This window comes from Phocoena sinus, chromosome 2 (genome assembly GCF_008692025.1).
Source record: "Phocoena sinus isolate mPhoSin1 chromosome 2, mPhoSin1.pri, whole genome shotgun sequence".
NCBI classification, from domain to species: domain Eukaryota; kingdom Metazoa; phylum Chordata; class Mammalia; order Artiodactyla; family Phocoenidae; genus Phocoena; species Phocoena sinus.
In genome coordinates, this window is record NC_045764.1 from 68013090 (window position 1) to 68038064 (window position 24975).

Genomic DNA, 24975 nt, shown 5'->3' on the forward strand with positions numbered 1-24975 from the left:
AGTGAGATGGGGAGGGGGGCTGGCTTCAGTCACCTGATGTGCCCCACTAGGTCATAGCTTCATCTGCCTAGATGTGAGGCTGGCCCCACGTCATTGTACAACAACCCCAAACTACAGAGCATCTTGTCAAAATGAAAACAGTAGGAAACCCTCTGATGAATAAGAAACCTGGCTTTTTGACATGAAAAGACTCGGTTTGTCGGGACATTTTGTTTTTGTTTTTTTTTTGGAAAGTCTTAGACTATCTAAAATTTTTTAGATAGAAGCCACCTCTTCAGATATTTTTCCTCTCAGAAGAAGAGCAGGGCACTAGACACAAAACATTTGATAGGCAGGATTCATATTCAAAATATAGGACATTGACAAGAAAAACTCAGGGTTGCTTTGGGTTGCTGGGGAACTTTTTAATCTTTGAGTGAACATCAGTATTTGGAAGAATCAGAAAAGAATCAGCCTTGGCGAGTGGGGCAGGAAGGAATCTTAGAAATCATCTGTACAGCTATTTATTTTCAATTTCTCTGCCTTTAAAAAGTGATTGTCCTCCCCCTCCCCCCCCTCCCCCAGCTCCTTGGAACATCTGATTCATTCTGGGTCCCATGCCCTCTGAAAATCTACAATAGAAGACAAATAAATATCTGAGAGTACACTCTAGGCAGGTCCCAGTCACCTGAATAATTTCTGAAATATCCAGAAAATCCTGGTGGTAGTCTCATTAGTTAGCTTAGTAAGTGCTTGACGTACAAAACAAAAATGCCATGAGGAAGGGAGAGTGCCGCCGCCCACCCTTGTTCAGGGTGGCTCTCTGCACAGTTGGGGGTCGTGAAGAAGGGCTGGGGAAGCCAGCTTACACAAGGAGCCTCTACCTTGGGAGTTAATAGGCAGGGAAGTTGCTGTCAAAGCCCGAGCACTTTGTATCCTGCACAGTTTACATCTTCTCTGCTCTTTACTGTACATTACCTCATCTCCCCAAGGCCCTGCATCTAAACCAGAAACAAGCACACAAAACACGCAGTTCCAACAACCTGGACCCCCCTTCTTGGTTCCTTCTTTGAGCACTGTCCTCCTCACCCATCTTTCTTTCTGTTTGACGCTTGTTTCAGTTAAAACCATCCTACTCTATCGAAAGAGACCAATTGTCTATGATTCATGCAGCGCCCCAAAGCTGGGACGATGAAGCACGTCTGTAGGTTCCCACCCTGCTTGGGAAACTAAATGTCAAGGAAGGAACCCATGCAGGGCAGGCCCTCTACCAGGAAGGACAGTGGAGACTTCCTTTTTGTTCTGCCCTGATTAAAGGGCCCTTTCTGCCCTGTTTCTGAAAGGTGTTGAACCATCTATCCAGTGATCTGCTATCTGCTATCACATCAGGTCAGTTCAAGAGAAGTAATTCATTTATTCATTCATTCACGCAGAAAATGACAGGTACTTAGAGTAGTCAGAATCACTGAGACAGACAGTGGAATGGTAGTTGTCAGGGGGAGGGGGAATGGGGAGTTAGTGTTTGATGGGTACAGTTTCAGTTTTATAAGATGAAAAGAGTTATGGAGATGGACAGTGGTGATGGTTGCACAACATATGAGTGTATTTAATACCTTTGAACTGTAGACTTAAAAGTGGTTAAGATGGTAAATTTTATGTTATGGGTATTTTACCACAATAAAAAAAAATTGAGGAAAAAAATTACAGAATGTCAGGCCTAACTGAACTAAGGAGAAAGGGTGTTTATGTGTTGGGGTGCGGGGAGACTAGAGATGGAGGTGAGATAATGAAGGAGTGTGTGAAAGCTTTGCCACCTAAGTCTTGAAACTAGATCTCTATCTGTTTAAGGATTAAGTCAAAACTCCTCAGTACGACACACAAAGGCCCTCTTTGACCTGGCCTCTGATTCCTAATGTAGCCTCACTTCTCTCCTTTCTGGCTTTCGCCCCAAACTGCCCTGGCTCAATGTCTTTCCTCCGCCTTCCTTCCCCCACTTCCTCACCTAGCTGACTGCTCCTCACCCTCTCTGAGTTAGTTCCAGTCATCCCTCCCCCAGGAAGCCTTCTCTGCCATCCCTGTGGGGTATCCTTTCCCCATGCTCTCCAGCCCCCCGGGGGCTCCTTAATGGCGTGGTCAGTGGCTTTGAGGTCAGGCTCCCCAGCGCTCAGCACAGGGAACACTCAATATTTGTGGACTGAGTCGTGGCGGTGATAAACACAGGGACCCAGCCCCGAAGAGCTGAAGTTACAGAATAAGGGAAAATGTGAAACCTCGCAACAGGCCGCTTCTTTGCTGCCCAGGGACCACCTGGGGGGATGACTACTTAAGAAGCACCAATTCTTTCTGGGTGGATTTTATGAGATTCCCAGCCTCTGAGGGGCACTGGAAAGATAAATGAGATGACATTTATGAAGTGTCGCCTCTGATGCAACATGCTATATGAAGGCCAATAATTAACTTGTGAGGCTGTAGCTTGCAAGAGGCATCTGGACACTGTGTCAGGCTGCCCTCACTGCCTCTGCTTACAAAGCCAGCCATTCTGCCTTGATCCACAACGTTTGTGCTGCGTACAAAGACATAGCAAGGGGGTAAATTTCCTAGAGGAAAGTCTGCTGTGGAAATTGTGTCCCATCATGAGAAGTACAGGGCCGAAGGCACTTGCAGGGTGACATTCGATAGGGGATGCTGGGGCACACAGAGGCAGCTTGGGGCCACGAGGAACTCTCTAAGAAAAAGATATGCAGAGAAATAATGGGGTGGGAGGTATTACCTGTTCAATTTATTTCTTTATTTTGAAAGCATCTGATAGGAAATAGAAGGATTATACTAAGAATGGCCTTAGTTCCAATGAAGAGACATCAGATGCAATTTCTCAGCTTGGGGGGAGTTTCTGTTCTCTAGTGTTTATCATTTTGCATAGTTCAAACACAATTACCACAACTTTAAGGGCAGATGCTGATAACGGAAGATCTGTAGCTATATGGGCTTATTCTGTTCAGAGTAAGCTTAAGTACACGTTGATGCACACAGACACAGATGTACAAAACCGTGCCACGCAAACCCCCAAATTCCTGTGAATCATCAGAACCGTATTCATAAACTACTTCCTCTTGTCACAGCAGGCGCACATTCATTATCTCCTTTGGTCCTGACACCGACACTCTGAGGTGGGCCAGCACAGGATTATTTCCCCTGCTCTACAAATGGCAAGTAGAGGCCCCTGGAGTGAGGAGGCTTGTGTAAGATCACTGGCTGAGTTGTCAGATTCTGTTATTGGGTGATTTTCAACACGTGACTGAAGACAGAAAACAACGGAATTGGGGGAACCATTGCTAGTTTGCCTTCTTCCCCACTGCTTTTCACCCTTGCAAAGTGTGTGTGTGTGTGTGTGTGTGTGTGTGTGTGTGTGTGTGTGTGTGTGTAGAATATCTGTTACATGCCAGCAACCGGGGCACAGATTCTCTATCTTACATACTTATGAAATGAGTAGTTCAATGAGGCACATCAAGGTGATAGACTACTACTGGTTAGTGTTTCAGAGAGTTTATCATCCACATGGAGCAGATCATTTAGAGCTAACAACTCTGGAGGTGTGGAAAGGAAAGCTTAGACCTCATGGGTGATAAACAAATGTTAGAAAAATACACTTCACTTCTTGAAAAAATCAGTTCCAGATCTTCATTCCATTATGATTGCACTGGCTCTGGCAATGCACATTAGCTGCTGGCCTTTGTGGAGCTAATAGCTCTAGAGCAATTCCCATCCAGGAGGAACCTGAGCCGCATCTGTGCCACTGCATAGCCATGTCACCCAGTATCCATATTTACCCCTCAGAGTGCATCAGTGATAGTCATGACCTTGGAGTGTTCCAAGATAACTGCAGGGCCTCCATCAGCCTGACCAATGCATCCTAGAGATTCTTGTCTATCAAGCATGGACTTTGCCTCTCAGCTCTCTCTCTTTTTTCTATCAAGAAAGTATAAATTTGAAGGAAGAGATATTTGACTGAAAGAAATTCAGGATATCTCAGGGGAAGCTGCTAGCATATCCAATTTAATAGTGCCCTCAATGACTAAAGTTACTTCAAGCTCCAGAGAGGTAACTTTCCCAAGTAAATTCTAAGTGTGTGTGTGTGTGTGTGAGTATGAGTGTGTGTTTGTGTGTGTGTGTGTGTGTGTTGGGGAGGATGAGCAAGGAGGAAGAAAGAATACAAATTAGATGCTCTAAATATCAATCTCACCAATACTCCTTTTATTTCAGAAGCTTCTTTGCTGGATCGGCAGTGGTGAATTAAGTAAAATAACTTCTCGGCTAATCACCTCCAATCTCTCACATCAGACATTGGTGTTGTTCAAAAGAGAAACCAAGGGACCTACCTAGATGATTCTGCTTTATAGAGTCTTCTGATATCCCTAAATGGAGGAATAGGGACAAAAGGGGCAAGACAGTCACTTGAAAAACTAAGCAAGAATGTCAGTGTTGAAAGAGGCCATCTGGAACATCTAAGACAAATGCCTCGTGTAACAGAAGAGGGGATGGCGCTTCTACACTCATACAGCAAGACCACAGGAGCTCTCTGGCTGCCTCTGGTTCTGGGGTGAGTGGTTTCCACCACCCCTGCTGCCTCTTTCAAAGGGAAAGTGTGGGTTTCATGAAAGGTGCTCAGGATTTGAAAGGCTAGCGGCACAGAGATGGAGAGAAGGGAGGGATTCCTAATTTGAGGGTGAATTTAGGAAGGTTACTTTGCTTGCACAGGACACTTTTTACCACTACAGTTATTTTTTAGGTAAAACAATAGCTCTCTCTTGTTGAAAGCTTACCATGTGGTAGGTCTGTGCCAGGGATTTTATATTTATTATCTCAAAGCCAGTCTCTGAAGTAGTAATTATCATCTCCATTTCATGTCACACACCCATGAAGTAGCAAACTGGGATTCAAATCTAGTTGCTACCAGTATGCCATAGTGCGATGAGATCTGGGTCTGTAACTGCTATCAGTGGGCATTGATGGTCCATCTGGGTCAGATTTAGATCATCCACATGTGATGCTAAGTCTGTGCCGTGAAATTTATGACAAATGGTAGAATGGACATCTGTTGTTGGCTGCCTAGCATCTTTGTCCCCTCGTTCCAGGTAATGATATACCCAACTTCCTTTCAGGAACTGTCCTTACCCCATTCTTAGCTATGCAAGAATTGAGTGACTCCACGCTCAGCTCCAGGGATGGGCCCCTGGTTAGCAAAGCCATACCCTGGCCACAGTGATTGGTTCAGGAAGGGCACATGACCCAATTAGGCCAATCAAGTGTTAGGAAACACTTGCTGGGGCCTTCTGAGAAAGAAGCTTTTATGCTCTTCTGAGAATGCTGCCTGGTGAGATGTTCTCTCTTCCTATTACCTTGACCGGGGACAAGCTCTAGGAGCTACTTGACTAAGGACAAGCTCCAGGAGCCACTGGCAGCCATCTGGCGACCCTGGGGACAACCAGCCTTAGGATGGAGCAGACATTATGCACAGTACGGAGGAGTGATGGAAAGTAACTGGGTCCTTAGTGATACTGAGCCACTGGGTTAAGCCTTGTCTGATGCCGGAGCCAATCTCTGGATTTTCAGTTAGCTGATAATAATAAATTCTGCTTATTTTCTATTTTTATTTTTAAAAATTCTCTTTATTTTTAAAGTCATTTTGAGTTGGATTTTCTGTTATTGAATATTAAACATTTTAAACTGATACAGAGGGGTGGGCCAAACCGTGTATCCACAATCCATGCTGGATGCTTAAGTCAGCAAAGGCTCTGATCACTCTATGCATTGGTTGCTCTCATTCTGCAGTCAGTAGTGAGGTTTTCACTCATTCCTTTCCATTAAAATCATTAGCAATCGTCCCTCTTTAGAGTGCAAAAATAGGCTGAGTGGATGAAGAAAAAATGAAAATGTCTCCAGCAAGTCATAAACTACTTCCCACACCTACTTAAAGTTTAAGGACTACCTTAATACTCCATGTTTAATTGTTAATTGAGAGTTTAAAAATCAAAAATGCCAACTTTGCCTTCGATGAGATGGCAAATTATGCTGCTGTAGAAGGTAACATAATGTAAAACAGCCAAAATTACCAAGGCACACAAATGCTTTTGGTATGTAAAATTGCTTTGTAAAATATTTGCTCCATCTGCTGAAAGCGGCAAAGACAATTTTCCCTTGATAGCTAATGGCCCATCTTGGCTGCGTGGCAAGTGATTCGCTGCGGTGGCGGCTCTCATTAAACAGAATGGTGAAAATGTGGTATATAATTCCATACTTAGGTAGCATTATCCACTCGCTGCTTCTCGAGAAGTCTGTCCCTCATTATCCAGGCCTCCACCTTGCACCAACGTGCAGGCCTAGCAGTTGATTTGACTCGAGAAGCATTTTGTCCAACTGAGGCACATATGTTGCGCCTCCATTCCAAAGCTCAGCACAACTGCTTCGCCCCGACCAGAAACGCTAGAGAGGTTCATTCCCTTTCAGCTTTCCAGCTCTTCAACTGCTGTTTATTTTTTCCCCTCTCCACAGGGGGCCATGATTTTCTTTCTAGGCTCACCCTGTCGCACTGCATGCTGGGGGTTTCAATAGATAAAGATTAAGCATTTCTTGAAATTCTTACTTGAACTTTGCACATACACAAAAGCAGGAAAAATTTTTCCTGTGGGCCAAAGCGGCCACCATAAAAGCCGGACAGACACTGCCCTTGGTTCATGGTGTATGTGGTCGTCTGTGATCGCTCTCTTTAAAGGAGTTGTTTACACTGTTCTCTGAATTACTTCAACATCTGCTAAAAGAACAATTAAAAATAAATAATCCAGGGTGGTTTAAAAAAAGAAGAATATGTTCATGTTTTGGGAATGATATTAAAAAGTAGTTACAGCAGCAAGTGGTGGATTTTTTAAAAGATATTTTTAACGTTGGACAATGGGTTTAAAGGCAATTATATTAAATATGAGTGACATCAAGTAAAAACATGTGACTGTTTTAAAGATTACACAATATTTTAAAGCAGAAACCACGCAGTTTAAAAATCAACCATAAATGGTAGTGGCCATAATTATTATTATTGACAATAGGTTTCTTTCTTTCCAGTTAGAGAAATATCGCTGGTTGAGAAAACTGCATATGCTGAAAAAGCTCTTTAGTTGAAAATTAAAAGCAAAAGAAAACACATGTGCCCTTTGGACTTGCTTTTTCATTCAAATAGTGGGGAGCGGGGTGAATTTGTCGACTGAAATGGGAGACTATCAGCAGGATTTATATTTTAATTTTATACAAAATAAATGGGCAAGCATCTGCCTTTCTTAATCGGAGTCTGTACCTTCTTTGATATTTCCACGTGTACAGAGGTATATACTTGAGGCGGACGTGATAGCATTATATATTTAGTATTGTTTTTTCTACAGACCATGCTTATTAAAATACCAGGGTAGTAAATCGGTGAATTCCAAAAGTGAGGATTTTTTGTTTGCTCTGGCACAATTACACGAAAGTCTGGGTCTTCTCAAGGGCATCCCTCTCTCACCGAGGGGCATGGAGGACAGACGACCAGAAGCAAATGGCGCAGTGGCCAGCAGAGGAGAGTAAAACCCACTCTGAATCTGTTCCAAATATCCGTGCCTGCTCTGTGGCTTGAAGCAGATATTTCCAAAAGAACTCCAGTGGGGACTTCCTGTATGTGAAAACATAACCAATTCTTGTTCCTCTCATCTTTTGCTTTATTCCTTCCTTCCACGCTGTTATAGCGAAAACTGGTAGTTAAATTCAATTGATTCAAAATATTCCGGATCCATATGGCCGCCAACCCTGGAGCTGAGGCGATAGCGCCTCACTGCTGTTCTCAAGCATTTGCCTCTCCCCTAGTCCCCAGATGGTGGGAGTAACATTTAAACCTCCTTTTCTCTGCCTTGTACAATAGACCTTGGCACCATTTCAACTGTTTACTCCGGTAATTAACAGCTCTGATACCACAACAATTACAACTCCTATACTCTCACCACAATAATGCTATGAATTAGTGAGAGCTAATGGCTGGAAGGTAGAGGGTTTCCAGACTGTGAGATCTGTGCATTTTTAGAATAAAATAAAAGGTACAAACAGCATGCTTGCAGTAGACAATGATTACCTAGTAATTAGTTTACACAAAGCTTCCTATTTAATGGCAAAACGCTGTAATTAACGTGTGACAGAAAATCAAAGGGTACTTTGTAAGCATATGAAAAATTAACACTGCAGGCCCATAGCTTTATGTACTGATTAGAAGCATATTAAATCAATAGGACACACAAACCAACAGCTTGTATAGCTGATTATTATAGGTCCTCAGAAGGGGGACCCAGCTTTCATTTAACTTGGGGAGGCAATTTTCCTTCTCCTGTCATCTTCCTCAGGCACAGAGAAGCACCTCACACCCAACCCTGGCAGCTTCATGAAAACAACCACTGAACTGGAAGAAAACATTCTAAGTCATTTTCAGAGATAAGGAAAAATATGTAAATGACTAAGACTTTCCAATGATTGCGGTGACGTGCTGCTACACTAATTAGAAAAGACACCAACTGGAACCGGAAAATGAAGCAACCGGGTCTCAATCTTGTGGTCAGAAAAATCTCTACTTTATCAGGTCAATGCCTCTTTATACAACATATAGGAAGTTTAAATAACTGGAATTATTTTCTGTTTTCAAATTATAAGAAACCAGGCTGCTTTCAAGGTTTATTCTTTTAAAGGTATTATCTGGGTAAATCATTGCGTAGGCACAACTTGGTCAACATTCTGTATCCACAATAGCCACAATCCTATGTAATGATAATTGATGCGTAGAACAATGTTCTGGAAGCCTACAAGATGCTACAGGACCTTCTGAATCACCATAAAAAGATTAAATTGTATGTACTTGTTCAATATTACCTACAACTTAACTGTAATGCAATTTTATGGTAATATTAATAACAAGTAGCATTTCTTGAAGTCTTATGTGCTAAGTACATTGGTAGCCAACCCACAAAGGTTATCTCATTTAATTCTCACTACCTCCCCAGAAGACAGGTACTAATATTACTTCTCTTTACAGTTGAAGCGATAGAAACCTGGAGAGCTGAAGTGACTTGCCCATGGCTCCCCCCGAGTAACCTCTGTGCGCCTAGGCTGTGGAACCCACGAAGCCAGGCCACCTCCTACTTATCCTGAATGTTCAATTTTTCATACTAGCCTATTCCAGACCTCATTTTGCTTCAGAGGAAGTTTACATGTCAATCTGGAACAGGAGACTAAAAACAAACAAACAAAATATGTGGTTGCTTATCCAAAAAACAGGGTTTTAAAAACTCACTATATTTTTAATGCTGTGTCTGATTGTGAAGATAGGCTACTTACTCTAAGCTCTGTGAGACTTTACAGGTTCACTAAAATGATCTTGCTAGTGTACTAAGTTGAGAAAGGCATTGAAAATTTGTCACCTCCATGAACGATCAAAGGGTGATATCTAAAACTCACTCTCCTCACCCATGCACATAAGTAGGTACGTGAGGCAGTTAGGTTGCAAAGCCGAATCCTACAGACCCAACAGGGCCTCTTCTCTGAAACTATGAGGTGTGTGTACCGATGGCCCTCTTACATCTCAGCCTGCTGGCAACAGGACAGCAGCTCTCCTTTCAGACAGGAAAGGGAAGAAATTTGAGAGCAATAGCTGTGGGACGTTTGTGTTTCCCGCAAGTCTCTGTAGAAAGCAGACAATCTGCCACAAGGGCAGCAGGCCACAACGGCAGGGACCTGAGGGAGAACACTACTCTAAGGCTTTCAAACAACGGGTCTTTTCTAAATGGATGCAGCTCAGTGTGGCAAGGGCATGGGGCCAGGAGGAGTGGATGTGTGTTCCAAACTAGGTGCGGATCATTTACTAGCTGTGTGAACTTGGGCAAGTCACTGCACTTCCCAAGCATCAATTTCTCCATCGGTAAACAGAGTGACAATACCTTCCGTATCAAAGTGGTGTGGAAGTAAATGAGTAAAAACTTCCATTTTTTTCTGAGATTGAATGAGTCAATTCACATAAAGGACTGAAATGCCAGGACTCCCATGGATACCCAAATCCAAGACTCCTCAAGTCCCATGTATAAAATGGCATTGCACAGTTGCCCTCCGTATCTGCGGGTTCCACATCAACCAACCGTGGATCAAATATGCAATGGTACAATTCTATTATTATTATTAAGAAATATGGAGAAATGTCAAGACCTTATAGTGTATTCATGGGTCAACAAAATGCTAAATCTCACATCTAGGCCAGTATTCTGGCAACTACTCTTCTAAAGCAGTGTCACCAGGCCTCAGTACCACCAAGCCAATCTTCTAGGAGCAAGGGAGGGAAATTTTACCCTTTAAAAAAAGAAAGAAAGAAAAAGGCACAAGAAGGACTAGTACCACAACAGATGTCTACCTGGGTCTCCCTACACTGTCTTAGGTGAGAGTATCCAGGAAGGTTTTTCCCCTACAGGTGTGTCTTTGCTTAAGCCTTTATTCCTACTAAATGAAATCCCCCCGACTGGGGAGTGGGGTCTTTGGAGCAGCACACATGTGTAGATTCATTGAACCTTAACAAGCATTGAGTACTTAAGTGAGTGAGTTTACTGGAACCTGTTGGCGGAAGTAGGTTTTGTTAGCTGGTAGGATGAAGAGAGTAAGGTTGGTACCAAGCCATCATGAAAAAAATGAGAGTTGTGCTGTTTCCATTGTGGCCATCATGTAACATTCTGCTTTTCCTAAAATCACCTACATGTCAACACTGGTTTTTTAAATGTGACTTCAGTGTTTTAGCATTTGTTGATTCTATGACTTTGTTTCAAGTCTCAACTGCAACCAAATAACTCTCGTTCTCAATTAGATAGGTAGAAAAAAAGATGATCTTTATATTAGATCCTTGAGTCTACACTGAATCATGCCTACATCTAAAACCAATATTTACATAAGATGTAAGAGCCTCTCAAAACAGTTCAGACTCCCATAAACAGCACTGTTTTTAATCTGTTGCCTACAACATACCAATGAGAAAAATCATGGTATCATGTCATAAACTGCTATGCAAATAATGCTATTTGTAAGTACTAACATAGTTTAGTGCTTACAGTCATATTCTCATTTCTAATAATTCTCCCAGAATGGAGTCTTCCTCTGGACTTTTAGCCTGCAGGATAGTCTTTCATCAAGAAGCTGAAATTTTTAATAACCTGCCAGCATATGTTTTGTATGTGCCAGGCTAGGCTTGATGACACAACATCTTCATTATCAAAAGAAACAGGTCTACAAACTGTAATAGGACATTAAAACATGCCTGTGCTCATAAAGTAATGTTTTGATGTCTAAATGTGCACCATTATGACGGTCTTCTGGAACAAAAGATAATTCTAATCCTAAATTTTCAATAGCTACACTCAGTGGAAATTGCGGTTCACTTCCACTCTGAATGCAATTTCACTTTGAAGGCAAAAGAATGTCAAAAGTCTCCCACAAAAAAAAAAAAAAAAAAAAAGCTCTTCGGAACTACTTTATTTTTTATTTTTATTTTTGGCTTCTAACCACACCCTGGCCAAGCACAGGTCTCAGAGTGTAAAAAGATTTCATAATAATGATTTTTCCCTTGTTAAGTTAAAAAAAAGATTTAGACAGATTATTAATTATTCAAAAGTGTCACATTTCACAACATTAACAATAATGCCAAATGTACTTGGTGACAATTTAAAATGGTATTGTTTAAAATAATTGAAATTAAATAATATATATTCAGGTTTCTAAATGCAATTCAGCCAAATGCTAATATTTTAAATATTTTTAAAACTTAAAGTCAAACATTTCAAATTTATCATAGTCTAGTGTCAGGAGAATTTTATGAAAATTGGTTTGAAATATTGAGACAGCAAATACTTGTACATTAACATTTCAGTCTTTTAGATTAAAAAAGTCATACTTTTCATGGTTTAATCTCAACAGTTTTGCTTAAAATTTTTTTTTATATAAGATGAAACAAAATCTAGTCCAAGGAGAACACAAGAGAAACCTCTATGGGCCTCAAAATTAAATACATTTTCCCTGTTTTATTTTTTTCTAGAAGAGTAATTCATTTTGGTATCCTTTAAATAATATGTAAAAAGCTGGCCATGACAAGTACTGCATTTAGTCCATTCACTGATGAAGGGGGAAGAAAAGCCCGGAATAGATTATAAGGAGAACAGTAACATTTGTAAAAGGGAACTCTCCCTTCTGACTATCTTCTAGATTTATTCGTCATTTCACTTTCACAAGAATAATGGGGTTCTCTCTTGCGTGCCCCTCCCTTTCTATCACTTGTGTCTTGATTCGTATACTCGTATAGTGGGATGCTCAAAGCAGATGCAAATCACTGCAGAGCCCACTACTACAGACATCGGTGGGGAAGGAATCAGTTAAGGGAAACTGCGTCTGAATTTTCCTCATCAGTTATGCTTTCACCAGTAGCTCAGCCAAAACAGAGACTGGGATTAAGAGAAGCCAGGCAAGTCGAGGTCTCTGGATGCAAAATGATGCAACTTTTAGAATGGTGGGGATAATTCATATATGAGGCCATATAAAACTAATTATTAAGCAAGTTTGAAACAGACTAAGAAGTTGTACAATTCATCCTTCCATCAATATGTGTGGGAAAATCTGTACACGTCACTCATATGCTAAGAGTTTTTACCTATTCAGTTCTTGCCGGGAGAGTTTCTTGCTGGAATGTATTATTTTCTCAACATCTCACAGGCACCAGCAGTTACATAAATTTCCTTGAATTGTCTTCAAAAACATATGACTGCTGACAGAATGCTATTATACATTAGCTTCCAGGTGACAAGCATTCACTAATAGAACTTCTCTCTCATAATAAAATACAACTAGCTTAATAACAACACTTGTTAGAAGCATATGATCAAGACCCACTTACAGCAAATGATTAGATTTTTAATGTTATTTGAATATGGTAAAAAGATTACTTCCTAATTATCATAATCAATTTGAGGACTTTTAGGGCTCCAAGAAGGAACATTTAAAATAACCTAATCAACCTCATTCACTTTGTATATAAGAACTAAGGCCAAAGAAAGTAAAAAACTTGCCTAAGGTCTCACTGCTGGTAGGTAACGCAGCTGAGTCTAGAAGAAAGTGCCTTATCTTCTAGCAGAGCCTTTTGCTTTATCTCCTATCTGTTCACAGACACTTCGGGTTTAAGTTACCATCGAACACTCACTTGTGCCCATTTCTTGCTCCAGTCTTCACGGCTGTATCTGTGACTCTCCTTTAGGACCCATTTGTAGCACTTTAGGTGGGATGGAATGTCACAAAATGCAGTCCCATTTCCTCCAAACTCATAGTCCATTTTAAAGAGCCAGCGTTGGATTTCCAGGTGATCAATGACCAGCTGACTCACCTGTTCTGTTATCTGTGGGGCCAAAGACACAGCAACATTTAGTTTCCTGGATTCCTTCTTATTGTGTTAACTTAGTTGTGGTACTTCTCATGTGTCTTTATTTCAAACAGTCTGTTCATTCGGTTTTCTTCTAGTTATTAAGACAGATTAGAAGAAGTTTTATGTGATACATGTATGTGTGTGTATATATATATGTATATGGTGTGAATAAACCACTCACCAGTGGGACTAAAGACATGTTTAAAAGTATAATCTTATTTATGAGAAATTATCATTTGCTGGCTTTTAAAGGCAAAAGGAAAAAACCTGTGAATATCTGTAATTGAATCTTGATACTGTTTTCTTCCTTTTTCAGGGAATTATGTGCTTACTTATTCTTCAATTTTTTTTTATAGTTTCAAGGTTGTAAAAAGTTATAGTCCCAAAAACTTTAACTGTTTGGAGCTTTGCTGAGCTTTTAAATGTTCTTGTCTATAAAGCATTTAATGTTTTCCTCGTTAGTGTACGTGAAATACATACATTTGGCCGGTCAGTTGACAAAGTGTATTATGTGTATTGTAGGTACAAGACACATAAAGGAGATAAAACACTCATGAAAGCAACTTTCTTGGAATACACACCTATCCTACATCTTATTTGAAACTATTCCCTCAAGAACTGGGCTCAGTCACATAAATGTTTCAGGGATAGAAGTTCAAGCTCTAATATCATAGTAATAATAATGATGATAATATCTAACATCATTGAACTCTCAGTAGGATCTAGGCCTTTGGCTAAGCTCTTTACATGAGTTTTCTTTTCTTTCTCTCTCTCTCTTTTTTTTTTTGGCTGCGCCGCGTGTCTTGTAGGATGTGGGATCTTAGTTCCCTGATCAGGGATTGAACCCGGGCTCTTGGCAGTGAGAGCATGGAGTCCTAACCAGTGGACCTCCAGGGAATTCCAAGTTTTTTCACATAACACTCATAAAAACCTATGAGGTAGGCATCATTATTAATTCCGCTTTATGTATAAATAACTGAGACTCAGCTAATTTAAATAACTTGCCCATGATCACACAGCATTGAGTGGCAGAGCAGAGACTCCACCCAGGCTGCTCTGAGTCCAATACCTAAGCCCATTTCTTCTCCACTGTGCTGCCCATCTCAACCTGCAGAGAGGTGGAGGAGAAGGGTGAGGTGGAGAAGGAAGTGAGGAGCAAGAGAAGCAACTTTCCAAACAGTCAACAAGCCATTTGGGATAAGTTTGAATCAGACAAAAGTCTATAGACTTTTGTTATATTACTTACTTAATTATAAGTAATCTTGTTCTAGTAGAGCCTTGGTGAAAAATAACTCATTAGATCACAAAATGATTTTTTTGTTTGGTCTTCTCATCTGACTTTCCAGTCTATAATGCACAGAAAAAACAATACCAAGCGTTCTCTCTCCTGAGCCTACCCCATGTTGTTCTTGGCCATGCTCTGTGCTTAAGGAGGCCTCTGCAGCATTATTCTCTTCACCTTTGATAAGTTTTTGTTCACCAAATGGATTTTTTAAAACTAAAGAGTGTGAAAGAACTCGAGATTATATTTCTGTTGAAATCTGGAGCTGGAAGATTAAAATTATTTTGATTAAAGGCACAGTCTGTTCTCTTGAGTTGTGTCTTTCCAGCAAATCTTCCTGGGGGATGTTACACTATGCAGCAGTGTAGAAGTGATACCAAAACAGGCATACTTGGGATCCCTGGAAGCCCCATGCAACCATGGGGTATTCAATTAGGGTGAAAATGAAATTGTCTTAGCTCCCTAATTATCAAGTAGTGTCTGTGGATAATTTGGGTGTTCAAATGACAAGTACTCTGGTCTACACACCATATGGCTATGAGCATAGCCTAGGAAGGTTTTTTAAATGTGCCTTCCAAGGTTACATCCCTTCTTTCTCTACTGTTGTGTTGAGAAGTTAGATTCTATTTGTTGTATTACGGTCATACATTGCAGAAGTAGAAATGGTCTTTGGACTGTTAATATCCAATAAAATTCTTTTGCCAGTGTAAGGAAAGTTGTTCTGGCACAGCCTTTTTCATTGTATGTTTGGATGTATTGTATATTTGGAAGTTTCAACTACTAACAGAATTATTATCTGTTTCTTCTAAATCCTATTGTTTGTTGCTTCTGAGAATCCTATAAGTGGGTGCCTGTTGATGAATCCCGTACAGTAATGAAAAGGATCAATAGTATTGTAAAGACTGCACCACTGGAAAGAATTATGCGCTATCTTTAAGTGAAAATTGAACAGTGCTTTAAAATAGCGTCACCATTTTTGATTATTTAACCAAAGCTGTCAATATTTCATATGGAACCCATGCCAGAAAGAGAACGTGCACGGTTACTTTATGGAACAAAACAGGAAATGCTCACTGTGCTCAAGTTGGATTTTTTAAATAAATTACTTAATCATAAACCAATGACTTTATGCTATTGCCCAACATTTATCATTTTCTATTTGAATCTCTCTGTTCAAAAGATGTAATATATTTTTTAATTGCCATACATTTTATACTGGTGTAGGGCAGAAGTAGAAAAATGTCTACTGCTAAAATCCAGCTGATAGCCAGGAATATTTATTAACCTAAATTAAGATAATCACAGCTTTCTTTCACCAGCTTTAAGTTTATGATGCACCTCGGTAAAAACTCAGTGTTATTGATTCATTACCATCTGCAAATTCAAAACGCTGACATGTTCAGATAGGCACTATGTGGAAAAATCTCAGTGGAGTACTTCAATTCTTGTTGACCTTAGAGATACATTTTCCAAACAGATAGCATGGACCTTAGTTATAACTTAGTTTATTGTGATACAATTTGCACATGCCATAGGTGAAATGACATCCTTCAAATCCAATTTGTCTACGAGGAGAGGTTTTTATCCTACTTCTGAATATCAGTATTAGGGGGAGGCTTTACTGCATTAAATGTTCCTGCATCTTTAACCACAATTAACATATAAAGTTCTAAAATATTTCATAGCAAAGACAGCCTGAGTTCTCATCAATGGGGACAAAAGCAGGACTCACTCAGTATAAATATTGCACATATTTTAAGTTTAAGGCTTTGAAGATTGTTTAATATACATGTATGAAATTGTATCATTTAAAAATGCATTTCACTTGTATTCTACAGGGAAGCAGAGTTAAGCAATCCACTCTGTTACCTTCAAATTCCAGTGGAGGTTAATGACAATGGAAGGGACATGCCAGGTTAGGAAGAGCCCCTCTCTTTTAATCCTATTAAGATTGCCTGTGCCTTTTCTAGACGCTGCCATCTTTAAGAGGAACTTCCTTCATGAGCCCATGTATTGCCCAAGAACACTCTATCTAGCAAGACTGAAACACTTTTGGGGCAATTTAATAAGCTAAATTTTCAAATTAGTCTCTGAAAAGTATGATTTGTTGAAAAGCTTGATTTGGGGGCTCAGCGGCTATGAGGTGCAGAGCATCAGGATCAGGCAACTGAGAGAAGAAGCGTGATCCCTAAATACTGTCCCTTACAAACATCCTCACTGTGTACAGTTCTTTAGTTTCCCTAGAAGTGGCTGCCGGGAATCACTTGTGATTGGCTCAGAGTAATGTTTAAGAGATGTATTGAAACAGAGGTTAGGAAATGTTAACAGCCATTTGTCCTTTATTTTCTTTATTGTGAAAAAAAAAAGCAGTTAAATGGGAGAACACCTGCCAGAGCTAACTCAAAGTGGCTAATTTCTAGTTCTCTAGTGGCTACATTTGTAGTGACTAATATTATATAATAGTTCTCCAAATAGTTAGGGCCCTAACTATCTGCTGGAAGAATGCATAGCCATAGACTCGGACCAAGGCAAAACCCAGAAGCAGATAGTTTTCCTCCTAGAGCCATTTTACTTCCCCTTTCTGGAATTTTCCCCCCTCCTTCCTATATGGCCACTTCCTGAGGAGCTAGGATTTTTTTTTTTTTTTTTACAGAGCCACAGATATCTGCAGCCCTCTGCCACATGCCCTTTGCAACATGACTTGGCAGAAAGGGCTCACTCCCTGGAGCTTTCTAAACCTGCTCCTTTTAGCCAAAATTGACTCACATTTCTTAGGGTCCTGCTAACTAATATGTTGATGAATTAATCCATGTTAAGTCAATAAATATTGATAGCAGATTAGTATATGAATAGGGCCTTCAGTTCCTTAATCCAAATGAATAAATACTTTGGGAATTACAACAATTTCTATAAGGCCCCTAGGAAGACACTTTGAAACATGAAGGCCTAAAGTAGATCCCATCAACTCAACTCAAGTATTCCACAATATTCTTCATTGGGCAGGGCTGACACCAGAAGACCTAAAGTTCCCGTAAGGTCAAGAGAATGTGAAATATTTAAACAGAGCCTCGCCTGTCCACCCTGCATACCTGCTGGTGACTATAGACGTCATATATTCCAGGAGGGACTGGCACATTGGCGCTTTCAAAGACCCGTTTACTTCCAGACTTGGTACTATAGACATGAGCTAGTTCAGGCTCTGGGCCCAGGATGGGTACGTCTAACATATCCGCCACAGCTAAATCATCTCTGTGGAGGAGCCCGCTGACAATGTAGGCTTCTTTTCCTTGGATGAGATTTTTTATTCTTTTGATTGCCTTGGGACTGTACATCAGGTGAGTGGCCAGGCACATATGCTGCTTCTGGGGGGAGATCATATTATTCTTGTTAAAAGGTGTTCTTTTTCTGGTCCACACACCTAATTTATAATGTTACGCACAATAAATGCATTATTAATAACAGGCTGGATTATGAACTATCCCGTTGTTTAGCAGTTTAAATTGATAAAAGCTGTTGGGGTGAGGTTCCATAATCGCTCACGTCTTTAGTGTGTTGGAAATAGGCTCACTGGGAATAGAACTAATTACTACGCATCTGTATTTATTTGACCCACGTGGAATTATCCTTCTGTCAGAAGGAAAAGAGGCTGGTGGCCTTTGGATAATAGTGATTCATCTCTGCAACACTTCTGGCATGGTTTAACACTAAAGCGTCTGGAAAATCAATGCAAAAAAATGAAGGAGAAAACCCCATAGTATTCTTCACTGTTCAGGACTCCTATTCTGGCAACCCTTTAAATGATTCAGTAGGAAAAAGGCACTTGACTTGATGCTCTCTTCCCAAAGTTCTACCAAAAATTCCATTTCAGAGACTATGTATTGTTATGATGATCATCATGGTTCTTAGCCAACACTCCAGAAAGGATTCACGAATGGAAAATATTTGAGAATTTCAGTGAGACTCAAATTTCTTTTCCAATGGAAAACTCTTTTTATTTTTGAGTACTTAGACCCAGCTCAGCAATACATGTGACTGTCTCATTCAATTAAATAAATAATTCCAGCATGTCTAATAAGGGGCAGAGGATGGAGCCAGATGGTCAACACACAGCAAAACTAATACAAGCATATCTCTGCGCTCAAGGAGTGGGGACACAGATGAGTACCATTAATGCATAACTAATACAAGGCAGAGAAGGGCCATAAAGAGCTACAGAGGGTCTTGGAGGCAGGGAGGAGGGAGGCAGAGGCCACGTGCTAGTGGGGAAAGCTGAAAAGGCAAATTACTCATTCTTCTTGGGCCTCAGTTTCCTCATCTGTAAAATGTATATAATAGTAGTATCCATCTCATAAGGATGCTATGAGTATTAAATGAGATAATACATGTAAAGCACTTATAATAGGGCCTTGGATATAAGCACTTAATGAATGTGAGCTTGTATTATTGTTATGAAAGAGGTTGGGGTTGAGGTAAGTTTTGAAGGATGGGTAGGATTTTAGCAGGTGAGGATGGCCATAGCCTAGGCTGGAATATGGGAACCCAAGATTGTGCTCATTTCCTTTAGAGAAGAGAGCATCATGGCACACGAGAAAGTGATGGGGCCTCGGAGTCAAATGGTTCTGTCTTTGAATCCAGCTCTATCCGTTATAAACAACCCGAACTTGGGCAAATGACTTAGACTCCTTGAGACTAAGTTTTTCCATCTTCTAAAAGGGAATAAAAATACCCATTTGATGGGTTCCTCTAAGGATAAAATAAGATCATAAATGTTTAACACCTGTTATAATGCATGGCATTGAGTTGATATTCGATCAATGGTAGTAATTATCAATATTATTATGGAGAAAACTTAAAAAAAATAAAGTCATTAAAATGTCATGCAAATAATATCATGCAAGACGTGAGAGTCTTAATGGAGTTCAAGGGATTTTGTACACTAGCACCTTCTCTCCTGGTTTTAGTCAAAATTATCTACTCAACATGGCATTGAAGTGTGGAGAAATTCCGAGCCACTATTTTGAGGGGTATCTGCTGCACCAGTCTGCAAACTGTTGGAGGGTATGACTGCTGAGTATAAGAGAAACCAACTGAGGAGAACCCCTGGATTTTAGTCCTGTCTGAATTTGTAACTTGCAAGTTGATTTAGAAAACTCTATCTTTCTGAGCCTTGGTTCCCCACATTCAAATGAGGGGTTTGAACTAGAAATCTCTAGGGTCCTTCCAGCTGTGATACAACGTTCCCTTTAAAACCAAAGCTCTTCTGGACATACTGTTTAATGAGTACAGAGTTTCTGCTTGGGATGTTGAAAAAGTTTTGAAAATGGATGATATGATGATTGCACAACACTGTGAATGTACCTGATTTCATTGAACTGTACACTTAAAATGATTTAAATGGTAAATTTTATGGTATGTATATTCCGCCTCCCCCCCCCCCCCCCCCCCCCCCGCCAAAAGACAAAATAAAAACCTCCTCTGAGAAGAGGATTTTATGATTTACCCTGTTGAACCCTTCCTTCAGAGCAAGTGTTATATTCTAAGCTCTTTAGGTCTAGGCAATATGCCTTTTCTTAATTTAAATCCATTTTCAAAAACCTGCTTCTGAGAATGCAGCTCTAGGAAATCCTGTGTTCCATTAGACAATGGCTGGTGACAGCAACTCGTGAGTTTGTGTTTCCCATCTAATTGATCACTGTTTATCCCCCTTGTTTAGTTCACTCCTTTCCTTTCCCTACAAATTATTCCAATGAGGAAATGTGAAAAAATGATGTGTCTTGTAGAACTGGTGACTTGAGTTGCAAAGTATGTGGTAGGCTTTTCAGGGTACCTAGAAGAACGTTTCAAAGGGGGCAGTCCTCTCATGTTAAGTACTCTTTCGGGCTTCCCTGGTGGCGCAGTGGTTGAGAGTCCGCCTGCCGATGCAGGGGACACGGGTTCGCTCCCCAGTCCGGGAAGATCCCACATGCCGCAGAGTGGCTGGGCCTGTGAGCCATGGCCGCTGAGCCTGCACGTCCGGAGCCTGTGCTCTGCAGCGGGAGAGGCCACAACAGTGAGAGGCCCGCGTACCACAAAAAAAAAAAAAAAGTACTCTTTCCTTTGATCCATACAACACTGTACCAATTAACAGTCCCTGTTTTGGAGACGAAGAAACTGAGGCTCAGGTGATTTGCCCATAGTCACACAGCTGGTAAATAGCAGAGGCAGGATTCAAATTCAGTATTAGCACAGTTCTCATGCCATAGATGCCATGATTTCTCCCACTTTACAGATTGAGTAGTGAGGTCTGGTAGTTTTATGAAGTGTGATGAGGGGCTGGTAGATGCAGCAATAGAACCTAACGTTAAAGTTGCACATTTCCGGCTGGAATGGATTTCTGTCTGCTCTAGGGTTGTTTATCTCTCTTGGCAAGTATTCTACCCAACTCTGTTATGTCATCTCTGGGCATGCCTTATTCTTCAGGGAAGATGGTACCACAGTATTGTGTTCAACGTGTGTTTAATAAAGATTTGAATGTAAGTGATGGCAGAGGACACATTACTGACTGCAGGTCTTGTGTGACCATTTAGAGAAAATCAGTATCATCAGATCCAGGCTGTGGATTAACACAGATGACAAAAATCTAAAATGTTCCTAATTCCATAACATTATAGCTACATTTAATTCATCACCACTAATTTTTTTTTTCACCTGAGACAAAAGGTAGTTGCTTAGGATGTCTTCATAAACATTAAAATGTTCAAAAATAGACATACACGACGACTTTATAACAGCATTTTCACCATTACAAATTCAAACATTGTAGAGTAACTTGGAGAGATGTACAAACAGATTTTTGGCACACTTTAAAAAAATCTCCTCAAGGCCATGCATTTGAAAGAAAGTCAGCACTGATGCAATCTCTCAAACCCATTAAAAAGAAATAAAGCCATAACTAAACACGAGCGGGAAATGATTTGAAAGTAAGAGTTTACTTTTTGTATTTTAGAGAGGTGATTGCCTATGAGTGATTAATTACTCAAATAGTTTAAACTTAAACTATGAGAAGTATTAAGTACTTAAAAATATTTCCTAATTATTTCTATTCACAGAGATGCAAACCTACACTATGAATGTAACCCCGTGCATCTGTTAGTACCAACTGCCTATCTCCTCTTAGAAGGTGAAGAGTGGACGGTGAGGATTCACTTCTCAGGTAATACGACTGCAGAGCTGGAAAGGACTTTGAAATGATCTAATCAATCCATCACCTCATTTTACAGATGAATAACAGAGGACCAGAGAGGTAAAGGGGCTTGCCCAAGGCCACAAGGTCATCCAGGAGCAAGGCTGTCATTCCAGATCAGAATAGGATTCTGGGGTCAGACAGATTTGGCTTCATACTCTGTCCCCACCAGTAACTTGGGATTAGAAGATGAGTGTTGGTTTCCTTAGCCAAAGAAGGAAATTGATAATTTCTGTCTTGCTGCTGTGTTCTAAGTATCAAATGAGAAAATGTATGCTAAGCATTTGATAAATGTTAGCTGTTTACTCACTTTCCTTTTCCCAAATCTAGTGCCCCTTCCCCATTCCATGCCTCTTCAATGTATATTGGCATTTCAGATATGCAGAAACTGTTTATTAGCAGCTACCAGGCCTTAGCTCCAGTTTCTGGCTGGAGAAAATCAGGAAATTAACCACACGCTAACGATAGTTCCTTGCTTCCCAATATCCACAGTAACTCTGACATTGAGGCCAGGGAATAGCTAGGAAGCACCAAAGCAATCCTTGCACTGGTGGAGGATATTGGGGAGTTTCTAAGATTATAAGTAAGTGGTGATGATTTGTCTGCTTTCTTTTTTTTTTTTTTAAGATTTAATTAATTAATTTATGGCTGCTTTGGGTCTTCGTTGCTGCGCGCGGACCTTCTCTAGTTGCGTCTAGTGGGGGATACTCTTCGTTGTGGTGCGTGGGATTCTCATTGTGATGGCTTCTCTTGTTGCGGAGCACGGGCTCTAGGTGCGCGGGCTTCAGTAGTAGTGGCACGTGGGCTTCAGTAGTTGTGACTCTCAGGCTCTAGAGCGCAGGCTCAGTAGTTGTGGCGCATGGGCTTAGTTGCTTCATGGCATGTGGATCTTCCCGGACCAGCGCTCGAACCCATGTCCCCTGCATTGGCAGGTGGATTCTTAACCACTGTGACACTAGGGAAGCCCTGTCTCCTGTCTTTTCTCTTGCTTGTCCTGATCCTGCACTTGTTTCCTCTTCCATAGCCAAGTGGTGCCAATGAAACAGAACTAGGCGGAGAGCTTTTATGGGAATATCGAGGTATCTAGTTATGAAAAAATAAAATCTTCATTTTGGTAGAAGAGAGTAAAATTCACTGAGTGTACCAGCAAAGTAGAAATGCTGTAGCATCCCTCCCCAGCCCTGGCAGGATTTTTTTTCCTTTGGTCAGGTCATCGTGCATCTGAAGTGTTAATAGGTAGTAACTCAACACATAGATACTTCCTACATGAACCATGCAATCAGTTTCTTTGACAATAGATAGAGAGTTGACTTTGGTGCATCTCACTTACGAATGAAGAGAGCTATCTTCACCAGCAAATTCAGACCTTTAGATTATATTAAACAGTCTCCTCAAAAGTGCATAGTCCAGGGCTTCCCTGGTGGCGCAGTGGTTGAGAGTCCGCCTGCCGATGCAGGGGACGCGGGTTTGTGCCCCGGTCCGGGAAGATCCCACATGCCGCGGAGCGGCTGGGCCCGTGAGCCATGGCCGCTGAGCCTGTGCGTCCGGAGTCTGTGCTCCGCAACGGGAGAGGCCACAACAGTGAGAGGCCCGCGTACCGCAAAAAAAAAAAAAAAAAAAAAAAAAAAAGTGCATAGTCCATTAGGTTATTTATTTATTTATTTATTTATGGCTGCATTGGGTCTTCATTGTTGCATGCAGGCTTTCTCTAGCTGCGTCAAGCAGGGGCTACTCTTCGTTGTGGTGTGTGGGCTTCTCATTGTGGTCGCTTCTCTTGTTGTGGAGCACGGGCTCTAGGCACATGGGCTTCAGTAGTTGTGGCACACGGGCTCAGTAGTTGTGGCTTGCGGGCTCTAGAGTGCAGGCTCAGTAGTTGTGGTGCACAGGCTTACTTGCTCTGAGGCATGTGGAATCTTCCCAGACCAGGGATTGAACCTGTGCCCTCTGCATTGGCAGGTGGATTCTTAACCACTGCGCCACCAGGGAAGTCCTCCATTAGGTATTAAAATGTTGATTGTTTACCATGGAAAGCTTAAATTCTTGTTAAAATATAGAGAAATTCATTTCAAGCCATTTCTTGCACTACCTTATTCTAGAACGTGCCCCATGGTTCTATGAATCTCCCAGAAGTTCTTCTCTAGGGATGAGATTCAACTCAGAATTCGTTCCATTCAAGAATCAGTTCTAAAAAAGTTAAAAAAAAATCTGAACCTTGTTCATTATGAACCATGTGATATGGTAAATAAGACCAAATTCCCCTGAGGGACAAAAACCCCATGGAATAACAAGGAATACCAGTGTGGAAATCAGAAAACAGGGGCCCTGGTCTAGATTCTGTCCTTAACTAGCTTTGTGACCACAGGCAGGCCCAGCCTTTCTGTGCCTCGGTGTTCTCCACACAAAATTAAGAAAAAGCAACCGTAGATATTATAAATTCACCTAGTTGATGGTACAACCCAATAACTACAATTAGGCTTCAGCTACAGAGAAACTGGGCAGTAGTAGCTCAGCTAAGTCTGCAAGTTAAACTGGGATATTTATTTCCTATCGTCCGACCTGTAGTCTAATCAGTAAAGCTGTTAAACCTGCAGTAATATTTCACCGATGTGCACCAGGACGTTGCAAGTTATAAAATTTCCAATTTAATTTTACTGCATCCCGGAAGCCGTAGTAATTAGAAGACAGACTCACAGTGAAGATGTTTATAGCTTCAGGGGTGATAATTTTGAACCTGTCCCGCAGGTCACTTCTGTCCTTAAGTTTCCCTGATTTGACAGCTGCCTGTAGACTCAGGATTTTACTGTAATACAGCAGCAACTCGTCATTCATTCGATGGGAGCAGATGTAGATGACGCTTACGTTGGCATCTAAAAATAACAGGCACAATGTTAATTACCGGTATAAAGGTCAAAGACATTACGAACTCTGGTATCAGATTGATGTTGCACAGTTTAAAATAAAGAGCATATCCAAAAGCCACATTCAAGTTAATTT

General features: G+C 40.8%; 1 protein-coding gene across 5 annotated transcripts in view; it reads right to left on the reverse strand.

Annotated features, from left to right (window-relative positions):
* Window positions 1-24975, reverse strand: part of IQCH (IQ motif containing H) — a 213853-nt gene that overhangs the window by 59181 nt on the left and 129697 nt on the right. For 3 of the 5 annotated variants that reach the window (XM_032623390.1, XM_032623389.1, XM_032623392.1), the window contains exons 7-8: window positions 24673-24848; window positions 13259-13450 (exon numbers count right to left, since the gene is read on the reverse strand). In XM_032623390.1, the coding sequence (XP_032479281.1) occupies window positions 13259-13450; window positions 24673-24848 (368 nt within the window). Of the gene's footprint in view, window positions 1-13258; window positions 13451-17848; window positions 18122-24672; window positions 24849-24975 lie in introns of all 5 variants that reach the window. The other 2 variants (XM_032623387.1, XM_032623391.1) reach the window with 2 other exon arrangements.